Below are 11,645 nucleotides of genomic sequence, written 5' to 3' on the forward strand. Positions count from 1 at the left end.
ATCCTTATGGCAGAAAGAGAAGAGGAACTGAAGACCCTCCTGATGAAAGTGAAAGAGGAGAGCAAAAAAGCTGGCTTAAAACTCAACATTCAAAAAACTAACATCATGGCATCTGGTCCCATCACCTCATGGTAAATAGATGGGGAAACAATGGCAACAGTGACAGATTATTTTTGGGGGGCTCCAAAACCATTGCAGACGGTGACTGCAGCCATGAAATTAACAGACACTTGCTCCTTGGAAGAAAGGCTATGACAAACCTAGACAGCATATCAAAAAGCAAAGACATTATTTTGCCAACAAAGGTCCATATGGTCCAAGTTATGGTTTTTCCAGTAGTCATGTATGGATGTGAGTGTTGGATCACAAAGAAAGCTGAGCGCTGAAGAATTTATGCTTTTGAACTGTGGTTTTGGAGAAGACTCTTGAGACTCTCTTGGACTCCAAGGAGATCAGTCAATTCTAAAGGAAATCAGTCCTGAATATTCATTGGAAGGACTGATGCTGAAGCTGAAGCTTCAATACTTTGGCCACCTGATGCGAAGAACTGACTCCTTGGAAAAGACCCTGATGCTGGGAAAGATGGAAGGCAGGAGGAGAAGGGGACGATAGAGGATGAGATGGTTGGATGGCGTCACCGATTCAATGGACATGAGTTTGAGCAAGCTGCGGGAGTTGGTGATGGACAGGGAAGCCTGGCAAGCTGCAGTCCATGGGGCCGCAAAGAGTCGGACATGACTGAGAGACTGAACTGAACTGAATGCGTTAATGGTTGTATAGCATTTAGTTATATGGATATACCAAAAATTTCTAATCAAAATTTCTACAGTTTCACATTTATTTTTCTTTCTTGCTTTTATAAACAATGGTGGGACATACATTTATAGAGTTATACTCGTGATTATTTTATTAGCACACTTATATAGCAGAATTCCTGATCTAAAAGGTATACACATTTCTAAGGCCTTTGATCTTATGTCAAATAGTCCTTCAGGAATTCAAACTGTATAATTTAAACTGTTTTCCTCCACCTTGCCAAATATTAAATAAACACTTAAACTATATGGATGTAAATGCAGTCAATTTGATAGGTTATAAAAAATGAACCACGTTACTTTCATTTGCAGCTCTTTGAGAATTACTGAGGTTAAACATTTCTTTATATGTTTTAGCTTATTGGAATGCCTTCAGGTTACTTACTTATTTTTCTGTGGGTGTTCACTTTTTTCTTACTGATTCATAAGAACTTTTATAAAATGAGGATATAACCATCATCTATCATATATGTTGCTATTTTTTCCAGCTTACCATTTATATTTTTTACAATTTCTTTCATTTCAAAGTCTTCTCTTCCTTATCCCTAAGATTAATTAATCTCACTCATAGATTAGCTTAGCAGGTTTCACATTTTAAATCTGAATTTTAAACAGAATTATTCTTTTCTTCAAAAATTATATGAGTATCAGGGACTTCCCTGGTGGTCCAGTGGTGAAGCCTCCGTGCTTCCACTGCAGGGAGCCTGGGTTCAATCCCTGGTCAGGGAACTAAGATCTCACATGTCAGGTGCTGCAGCCAAAAAATTACATAAGTATCATCAACATTTATAATCTTATGAAACTTACAGATTTTATTTGTATTACTTTTTACAAACAGTTTGTGGAAATTTGAGAACAATCCTAATTCTCTGTGGGATAAAAAGCTTGATGTATTGATTCAGTCAAATGCACTGATTATACGGAACAATTTCTCTTTTCTCATTAATCTTCCTGTGAAAGCCTAAATGAGAGGCACGAGGTTTGCTCAGTACTCATGTGGTTTTGCCATTACACGTCTGTCGGCTTCTTCTTTACCTACATCGGCACTGCGCTACTGGACACACCAGGGTACTGGACACACCAGGGCACTGGACACACCAGGGCACTGGCTACTACGGGTTCACGATGGAATCCACCTGTTACCCACACCAAGAATCATTTAGTCCTATTTATTATCTTCTGATTTGATTCAACTTCTTCTAACAGTGACGCAGTCATCTTTTTTTTTAATCTGCATTTACATGAGATCCCTTTTAGCAACCCTTAATTTATAATCTTTCAATGTGATTTTATTTTCAGCGTGGTGCCTTCTCTTGAGCTGCTGAATCCTTTATACACCAAGTGATTCTTTTTTCCTGTCTGTTCAGCCTTAAAGAGGGAGGCCTATCGTGCCCAATTTAGAGAGAAGATGATTTCTGATCAGAGAGTACGTGGCCCCTGTTCAAATCTGTCAGGCCAAGAGAATGAGGAAAAGGAAACGTGTCCATGTGTTGTATTTTTACCTTGTCAGTTTATAGACCCAGGAGCCTTGGGGAGTTGGGAGCTTGCTGCAGTCAGAGGCAATTGGACAGGAAATGCAAACCTCTGTGCTGGAGAGTTGGTTTTTGTTCTGACAAGAACTGTTCTTACAAGGGTCCACTTTACTCCGCACATGGCCCACAGAGAGGCGGAGCAGAAAGAGCGCACCTAGCGAACCCCCCGCCCTGTGAGCTCCCTTCTGTCATCAGTGAATGCCTATGAGCCCAGGCCCACCTGCCACCACCTTCCCACTGAGGGCACTGGGGGGTTCACCCAGAGACACCCTGCACAGTGAGCCTTCCCTTACACACTCCATCCTGCAGAAGTCCCTCGGCGGGTACAATAAGAAAACCCCAATCTCTCCCAGTCACTCCTGTGCACTCTCACACCTATTTCACTGGGAGTGTGAAGGACATGTGTGTGATGCGGGTGAGGCCGCAAGGAGACTGCGATCATATCCCAGCCCGCTGCTCCCTGTCCCGCACGTCTCTCTCACCTTGCTCAGGAGGAAATGGCAGCTTCCCGGCATGCAAGGCCAGCTCTAAGGCTGAGTCCTCCTGAGTCACGAACGGCTCCAGGTTCAGGGGGAGGGACATGATATACTGCCCAATCTGAAACAAAAGACAGCGCTGTCAGCCCGGCGCTGACGCATGCGTGTAACTATCGCATGCAGGACGTTCATGAGAAGGCAGACAGTGGGCAGACAAAACTGCGAGACCTGTTGGCTGCCCCAGGCCTGATCTGTCCAGTGTGTGGTAATATGGGTTAGGCAACGTCTGAAAAATAAAACCACTGCCAGTTTGCATGTAGATCATAGATTCATCCTTCTCACTAATGGCCTCAATATTTCTGGAATGCATTCAATGTGAGCTCTACCTCAAATGAGTAATGGATTACCAGAGTGCTTTGTAAAATGTAAAGCGCTTGTGTAAATATGTTATTATTACTGTTCATGGATGAAAAACCGGTAAGATGCTAATGTCAACAAGTGCACGGTCAAGCAAGAATTTCAGTCGTGTCTTTTGGATTTGGATCTGGGTCTCTTCCTTCCAGGTTCCTGAAGCTGGTGAAGGAAGGAGTTTTGTTGGGGGGGTGGGGGGGGTGGGGGAAGCAGTTTATAAGTTAATTTGGAGGGAAAATTGTATGTTTTCATAACACAAACTCTAGAAAATAAACTTTCTTGGTTGGTGAGGAATTGCAAAGGTAGGATTACAAGACATTAGAGATGAGCCATAAAGCAACTCAGGATTAGTCATGTGTGTCATCATGGATACGTTTTTGACAAGTATTTCTATTACAACTCACAACTGTTTAGGACAAAGTAAAGGTAAGCATGAGCCAAGTATATGTTTCGTTCCAAAATGAGATTGATTTTCAGGTTATGACAATAGCCTGAATATACATTTTCTTTAATACACATATATAATATATATATTTATAATATATATTTATATATAATTTATAAATATATAATTTACATATTAATATATATTTTATAATATATTATATATAATATAAAATATATATTTTCTTTAAAAAGTACTGGAGCCTGTTGTTGCTTTTTTTTTTTTTTGGCTTCAGATTGATTCTATACATTCATTCCCACTTAAGAGTTGATACTGATTCTGCCAGCTAACGTCCCAGGACTATCTGAGAAAGATCTTCTCAATCTGGCCTTACATACACCATGGCAGGTGTCCAGAACTTAAGGCAGACTCCCAAAAGAGTCTACAGCCCAGATTAATGCCTTCATTTCCAAACATTTAATGCAGCCCATTGTGCTAATAAGAAATTGTTAGTTTGGTCTCCTTTTAAAGAAGTACATACGCAGATGGTAAAATAAATGACATCAGCACCTTTTCCTTTCATTTACTTAACACAATCTTTCACTCAAACTAGACAAGTGGCCGCGTACGTGGCTAATAACCACAGCCACTGTACATTGCAGCTTGAAATGGCGACAAAATCATCGTTTTCCCCAAGGCTGGGGGAAGAGAAGGATGCTGACTTTTGGGGTTAGAATGTCTTCATTTCAGTTCCACTCAGCCAGTACTTCCTGAATACCTACCATGTGCAGAGATCACAGGCATATTCCTGTACTTGGTACCTCTTTCACCTGTAGCCAGTTTTACTTGAAATAAAGAATCGCCATCATTATGCCTTGCATCTATGCCGTTTCATTTTTCCCAAGGACGTTCTGTTTCATCCCCTCATAATGCTCACACAGTTCTGTGTGGGTGAGGGCATCCACCAACAAGGCAAAGTGTCAGGTACAAGTATTCAATCATCTGACACCTCGAACTTCAATTAATGGGCCTCAGATTGTGGGAATCACTGTGATTCCTAGAGAGATTCCATGACACCAGGTTTCTCTTGGGAGTTCTACGTTTATTTTTTGGAAATCAATGTGGGAAAAGATGCTTCTCATCAGACCTCTAGAGGTTTGTCTATTATTCTCACATATTCAATAAATACTCGTCAATATCCTGTCTAGGTAAGCACAGTGACTCAGGAAACATGAAAAGCTCTGTGATCAGAGGACAAGGGCTTGAGTTCTGATTCTCCCACTGTGTGACGTTGGGCACCTTACTTTACCAGCCGGGGCCCTGGTTTCATCATCTCTGAAATGAGGGTGATCTCACACTTACTTCAAAGGGCTGTGGCAAGGATGAAATTAATCCTGTGTGAGACACACATACAGCATCCTGGCATCCTAAGAGAGCAGCCACTGGATAAATGGCTTCCCCACCCGACTCCCATCCCCCAGAGCCTCGGTGCTGCTGATGTGAAAACATGGCTGCCACCAACCGGCTCACTAAGTTGTTGTGAAGACAAACCTCGGTCTAGGACTTCCCTGGTGGTCCGGTGGTTAAGAATCCGCCTGCCAATGCAGGGGAACACCGGTTCGATCCCTGGTCTGGGAAGATCCCACGTGCCTCAGGGCAACGAAACTTGTGCGCCTCAACTTCTGAAGCCCTCACACTCTAGAGCCTGTGCTCCACCACAGGGGAAGCCACTGCGTCTAGAGAAAGCCCAAGCATAGCAGCAAAGATCCAGCAGGACCAAAAATGATAAACAAATAATTTTTAAAAAGTCAATTTGAAAAACCTTTCGAGTCCCTTCTGGAAAGCAACATCATTTCTGGAGTCAATTTACAGTGCAACACACAAGTCTGGAGAAGGAAATGGCAACCCACTCCAGTATTCTTGCCTGGAGAATCCCATGGACAGAGGAGCCTGGCAGGCTACTGTCCACGGGGTCACAGGAGTCGGGCATGACTTAGCGACGAAACCACCACCGCCACACAAATCTCAATCCTAAAAATGAGAGTCTTCTCGTTGGTTGTAAAGACCAACTCACATTTTCAGCTCCCTCAGTCCAGAATATTGGACGATGCCCTGAAAACAGAGGAAAACAACTGCCCTGTGGACAATGACACTGCTCAATGAATAGACTGTGGAAGGCCATCCTCTTTGCTACTCACCAGTGGGATCACACAGGCCTCCTCTAACTGTACCGTGTTTACTTTTAAAATTCTTTCCCATCTTTTCAGTAGTCATGACTTACAAAGGGGTGGGTCCTAAAGTGAATGCTCATGGCAGAGATCACCCACCTCAAAATCACCCCTGAAAAATCACAGAACTCTCCCACAGTATGGGGAAGACATGATTGGGATCTGCTGCTCCCGCACGGTATTTCTTAGGTTCACTGACATTTAGAAACAATGGAGCTGGACTGCAGGAAGGGCAATAAAGGAGAGGCCACACGCAGATGTCTGGGAGACAATCAGCTCCCAAGGGTGAAAGGTGAAGGGGCAAAGGCCTTGAGGTGCCCCTGTTCCCCCGCAAGGCTCATTCTGCTCTTTGTTAACATTAAGCCTGTATAACTAAAATTCTTGTAGAGATTTACTTGAAAGTGGAAGTATTAGTCGCTCAGTTGTGTCCAACTCTTTGCGACCCCATGGACAGGCTCCTGTGTCCATGGAATTCTCCAAGCAAGAATACTGGAGTGGGTAGCCATTCTGTCCTCCAGGGGATCTTCCCAACCAAGGGGATCAAACCCAGGTCTCCCATACTGCAGGCAGATTCTTCACCTTCTGAGCTACCAGGGAAGAGATGTACCTGCTGCTATGAAATTAAGCATGAGCACACAGGCCTGGTATAAGGTACGTGCTCACTACATGTTTTTTTGGATTTGAACGCACAACTATGATACACTGTTCTTCTGAAAAGACATGAAGAATTTGACCATGATGCTTCCCATCTTCCCAAGTTCTGAATCTCCTGCTGCAGTGGTCTCCCACATCTTTGGCTCCAGGGACCAGTTTCATGGAAGACAATTTTCCCATGGCTGGGGGTGTGATTTGGGAATAATTCAAGTGCATTACATTTATTGTGTATTTTACCCCTATTATTACATCAGCTCTACCTCAGATCATTAAGCACTAGATCCTAAAGGTTGGGGACCCCGGTCCTACTGGACTCGCACTTTGAAGCCCTCAGGTTTTGGCCACATCTCACATTGAGAGGGATGGGGCAGGGGCAGGAATGTGTTCGGCTCCAAAATCCACATGTGTTTCATCAGCTGACTTAAGGAAGTCAGCTGCATTTCCTTAAACTCCTGGCTATGGATGGAGACTGTCCCAAAGCACAGGTCCAGACAGCACCAGGGCAGCCAGGACCACTGCACGTGGAAGGGTCAGACACGACACGGTCTCAGATGCTGTGATCAGCACAGAGCAAAGTGTGCAGAGGTTCTTACGTTGCTGATGTACTCAAGCGGGGTGAGACTGAAGGTGGGCAGGTCATCGGTCAGGGTTTCTCCAATGCCAGCAGTGTTCCAGCTCTAGGGGAGGAAGGAGAGGAAGTAGTCAGGGTCACAGCACCCAGGCAGCAAGGGAAAGAACAGGAAGAACGCGGCACCCACCGCAGGCGCTGTCTCTGCTCAGAGCTGGCCTCTGGTGTCATTGCCACGTGGCAGAGCAGGAGTTTCTCTTCCTCCAGTCATCACCGGGAAGCCCGCCACAGAGAAGGCAATTCTTTCTCTCTCTCTGCATCCTTTCTGATCCATAGAAATCTACAAAGCAGGAAGTCCCACCTTCCCAACTCAACTATTCAATGGGAACCGATACTCTCTTCCCCTTTCTTGGAAGGTGAGAGAAAGAGCTGGTTATTCTTGTTCTGGGTTTCTCTGCCGGGCATAGGTAGCCTCACTAACTCTGGGGTCATCAGCCTGCACTCTGCAGAGACAAGGACCCCTGCTAAAACCCTCCCCAGAGACCATATGTGAGTCGGAAGCCCTGTCTGGTCGCGGGAACTGTGTTCACCAATACTGCTGCCAATAAGGTAAAGCTGCTGCTTTTGATCCACCTGCTTCCTGGATCTAGGTCTCAGCTGACTCAGAACTCAGTGGGAAAGGGATGAGAAGGATGCTCCAGACCCCACCGGCAGCCCCACTATCCTCTCCTGACCCCCCGTCTGGAGACCTGCAGCACTGACATGTCTCCTTTTGTCATTTAGTGGAAACACGACGTCACTGTGGAGCCTTCCTGGGCTCCCCTATAGAGTGAGGCCAGTTACGGTACACACGTGGTTACAGAGGTCAGCCCAGCACACCTTCACACAGAAGTCTAGCTTCTTAATTCTTACCCGAGTCTCCCTAGAGCCAGCCTGGAAAGCAAGGCCCTTGCTGGCTGGACTCCTGGAGGGACTCCTGAGGTCACATGGTAGCTGCTCTCTGCAGCCACCTGAGACCGATCTGGTTGCTTGATCCTCTAAGTAGCTTTCCGGGAATGGCGTGACCATGTCCGCCCCTGGGCTCCCGGCCCAGGCCAAGCTGCAGCCCTCCTCCCCACGCTCTTGAGCACCAACTCAGCTCTTAATTTGCCTGCTCTAGACAAAGTCTTTTCTTCCCCAGCCCTGACCCTATAGTTTTCTAAACTTCTTGTTCTTTTCTGAGAATCCTTTCATTTCAAAATACCTACTTTTTTTCAGTTAACTCCCACCCCACAGGGAGGGACACATGGATCAGACACGCACACTGAGTCTGTGCTGTGCCAGGCTTTGTAGGGAGAGACAAAGAAACAGCTGATCTTGGTTCTTGCTCTCCCTAGGGAATCGAGACCCCCTGACACATTCCTAGCCTAGACCCCCTACACCTACACACACACACACACACACACACACACACACAGGCTTCCACTTCAGGAGTTCTCAGTGGTGGATGTTGATTTTATACAATAAGAGTTCAGAGGAACAGGAGCCCAAGGTGGCTAGAGAAAGGGCTGGCCAGAGGACGCATGAGGTGCACAGAAGAGAGGCTGGAAGGAGAATGCACAGTGTGAACACCAGGCTAAGAAAAGGGGAAACGAGAGCGAGAGAAAAGAGAAAGAGGCAGGGAAGGAGGAAGGGAAGGAGAGAGAGATGGGAAGGTAACCTGTTACATCTCAAAAGAGATATAAAAGACATACCCACCAATGTGCGGAGCTAGTCTGGATCCTGATTCAAATCATGACATTTATAAAACAATCAGAAATTTGAACATTAATTGATGACATTAAGGAATTATTTTTAATTTTCTTTTTAGGGGTGCTTATGGAGAAGGCAATGGCACCCCACTCCAGTACTCTTGCCTGGAAAATCCCATGGACGGAGGACCCTGGTAGGCTGCAGTCCATGGGGTCGTGAAGACTCGGACACAACTGAGCGACTTCACTTTCATGCATTGGAGAAGGAAATGGCAACCCACTGCAGTGTTCTTGCCTGGAGAATCCCAGGCACGGCGGAGCCTGGTGGGCTGCTGTCTCTGGGGTCGCACAGAGTCGGACACGACTGAAGCGACTTAGCAGCAGCAGCAGCAGCATGGTATTGTGATTATTTTGAGAGTTCTATTTATTTATTTTTGGCTACGCTGGGTCCTTGTTACTTTGCTTTCTCCGGTTGTGGCACGCAGGGGCTATTCTGTGTTGTGGAGTGCAGGCTTCTCACTGAGGGGGTTTCTCTTGTTGCAGAGCACAGGGTCCAGAGCACGGGCTCAGCAGCTGTGGCACACGGGCTTCATCGCCCTGTGGCATGTGGGATCTTCCCGGACCAGGGATCACACCCGTGTCCCCTGCACTGGCAGGTGGATTCTTATCCACTGTGCCACCAGGGCAGTCCCTAGAGCTCTTATTTTAGATAAGGAGGTATATATGACACAGGACAGCCAAGAGTTGGTCAGTGTCAAAGCAGGGTGATGAAGACGCACAGTTTATTACACTCTTCCCTCTACTCTTGCATATATGTAGGGAATTTTCCCATAATAAAAAGTTTTTAAAAATAGACGATCACATTGACTGTGAGGAGCCAGGGAAGGGATCTGAATGTGCAGAGACAAAATCAGAGCGATGCTTTATCAAGACTGATGCAGCAAATCTCAGAAGGACTGTGGGTGGAGAGGCTCAAGAAACAATTCAGAGACGACAAGAACCCAAACCAGGGCAGTGGCCATGGAAACAGATGGAGACGGATTTAGAAAGAAGCAACCGTGCAACCTGGTGGTAGAGTCTTGGCAAAGAGGGGCTCAGTGAGGGAGCAGAGGTGGTGAAGGCCAGGGCGGGCAGAGACGGGGGTGGCCAGGAGCCAGGGCTGAGTCATGGGGAAAGGGCACAGCATCTAAAGGAAAAGCACCACGGGCTGCAGGCCCTGGGAGGGCTTCACAGAGGAGGAGGGTGGCTAAGGTGAGGGTGGAGGGGAAGAAGAGCCAGAGTGGAAAAGTACTTGGGAATAAGGGCGAGACGGGGTGGACTGATGTGGGAGGGCCTGAAACAGTGGGCAGAAGGGGTGGACCCGAAGAGGTCAATAAGGAAATTGTGCAGATTATTTTTCAACTCAAAATTTCCTTCAAAGGGGCTTTTCTAACCAGGTAACGAAAGTAAACTTCAACAGCCTATCTTGAAAGGGAATATGGTGTTGGTTTATATTCTTGTAATGGACAAGGGCAACACAATTTACCAGCAAACATTAAAAACAAACATTTAATGGCCAGGGTTTCATTTTCAAATCCTTAAGGCCGAAAGTGTTTGCCTTTGCATTGTGTGCTTTCTTGCGGGCGCACTGGGAGAATTCCCCCTAATCTCCAGAGCTGCCTGCGTCCGTCCCAGCGCCCGAGCCCTTGCAGTGAGGCCTGAATGAGAAGGTGAGATCAGGCAACAGAGGACAGGGCAGAACAATGAGCGTGGAATGCAGAAGTAGAGGGGAAAGGACGGTGGAGGCACCCAGCCCGGCTCAGTGGCGAAGACTAGGTAACTGGCAGAACTGAGGCTTCAGAACAGGAGGCCGAGATTTTTAACCTCTGACAAAATAAAAATGATAAAAACAACCAAAACAAAAAAACAACCAAACCTGGGAGGTTGGGGAAGGGAGATGAGAGACGGAAGGAATGCTAATCCCATCGGCTTTCAGGGCAAGTGAATCAATGCTGCTGCTGCTGCTAAGTCTCTTCAGTCGTGTCTGACTCTGTGCGACCCTATAGACAGCAGCAAACCAGGCTCCCCCATCCCTGGGATTCTCCAGGCAAGAACACTGGAGTGGGTTGCCATTGCCTTCTCCAATGCATGAAAGTGAAAAGTGAAAGTGAAGTCGCTCAGTCGTGTCCGACTCTTAGCAGCCCCGTGGACTGCAGCCTACCAGGCTCCTCCGTCCATGGGATTTCCCAGGCAAGAGTACTGGAGTGGGGTGCCATTGCCTTCTCCAGAATCAATGCTAGTATCTATCTAAAATGGAAACGTGACTAACAAAAACAGTGACTCCATCTATCAGGAGTTTTTGTAATCTTTCTTGATCTTGCGGAGATCTTCTGGGAACTGATATCTTTCATGGTGAAGAAACTATTATCTCAAGTTCAACCATTCCTTTGGTTCATTTATCTTTGTTTTCTAAAGTCAAATAAAATCTATGTTGCACACATTTGATTTGTTAAAAAAGTCAGCATGAGTAGTACAATTCCACTTCTTCCTGTGGACCATCTATCTATCAATGCCCACCCAGCCCTCAGTATGTGAACAGATGGGAAGATGTGTCTGGCTTGATGATTTCTGGATGGAGGTACCCTGAAGGGGTTTATTGGTTTTATTCCTTGTACTTTCCTGTATTGTTTGAATTTCTGAAAAATGAGTAATTTTTATGTTTAAAAACTATCATTACTCTTAAAAATTGATAATCACAGAAAAAAAGAAAACCACTACTTATTCAGCAACTACTCTGTGATGGGACTGTGCTAAATTCTATCATATGCGAAACCTCACTTAATCTTCACATATTCATATGATGAGCA

At 45.8% G+C, this 11,645-nt stretch overlaps 1 protein-coding gene across 2 annotated transcripts in view; it reads right to left on the reverse strand.

Moving 5' to 3' along the window:
• The window catches only part of COG7 (component of oligomeric golgi complex 7), an 87,015-nt gene that overhangs the window by 14,385 nt on the left and 60,985 nt on the right, over nucleotides 1–11,645 (reverse strand). For both annotated transcript variants that reach the window (XM_055561486.1, XM_055561488.1), the window contains 2 exons: nucleotides 7,095–7,178; nucleotides 2,830–2,944 (listed from right to left, as the gene is read on the reverse strand). In XM_055561486.1, the coding sequence (XP_055417461.1) occupies nucleotides 2,830–2,944; nucleotides 7,095–7,178 (199 nt within the window). The remainder of the gene's footprint in view (nucleotides 1–2,829; nucleotides 2,945–7,094; nucleotides 7,179–11,645) is intronic.

This window comes from Bubalus kerabau, chromosome 23 (assembly GCF_029407905.1).
Source record: "Bubalus kerabau isolate K-KA32 ecotype Philippines breed swamp buffalo chromosome 23, PCC_UOA_SB_1v2, whole genome shotgun sequence".
Lineage (NCBI taxonomy): Eukaryota > Metazoa > Chordata > Mammalia > Artiodactyla > Bovidae > Bubalus > Bubalus kerabau.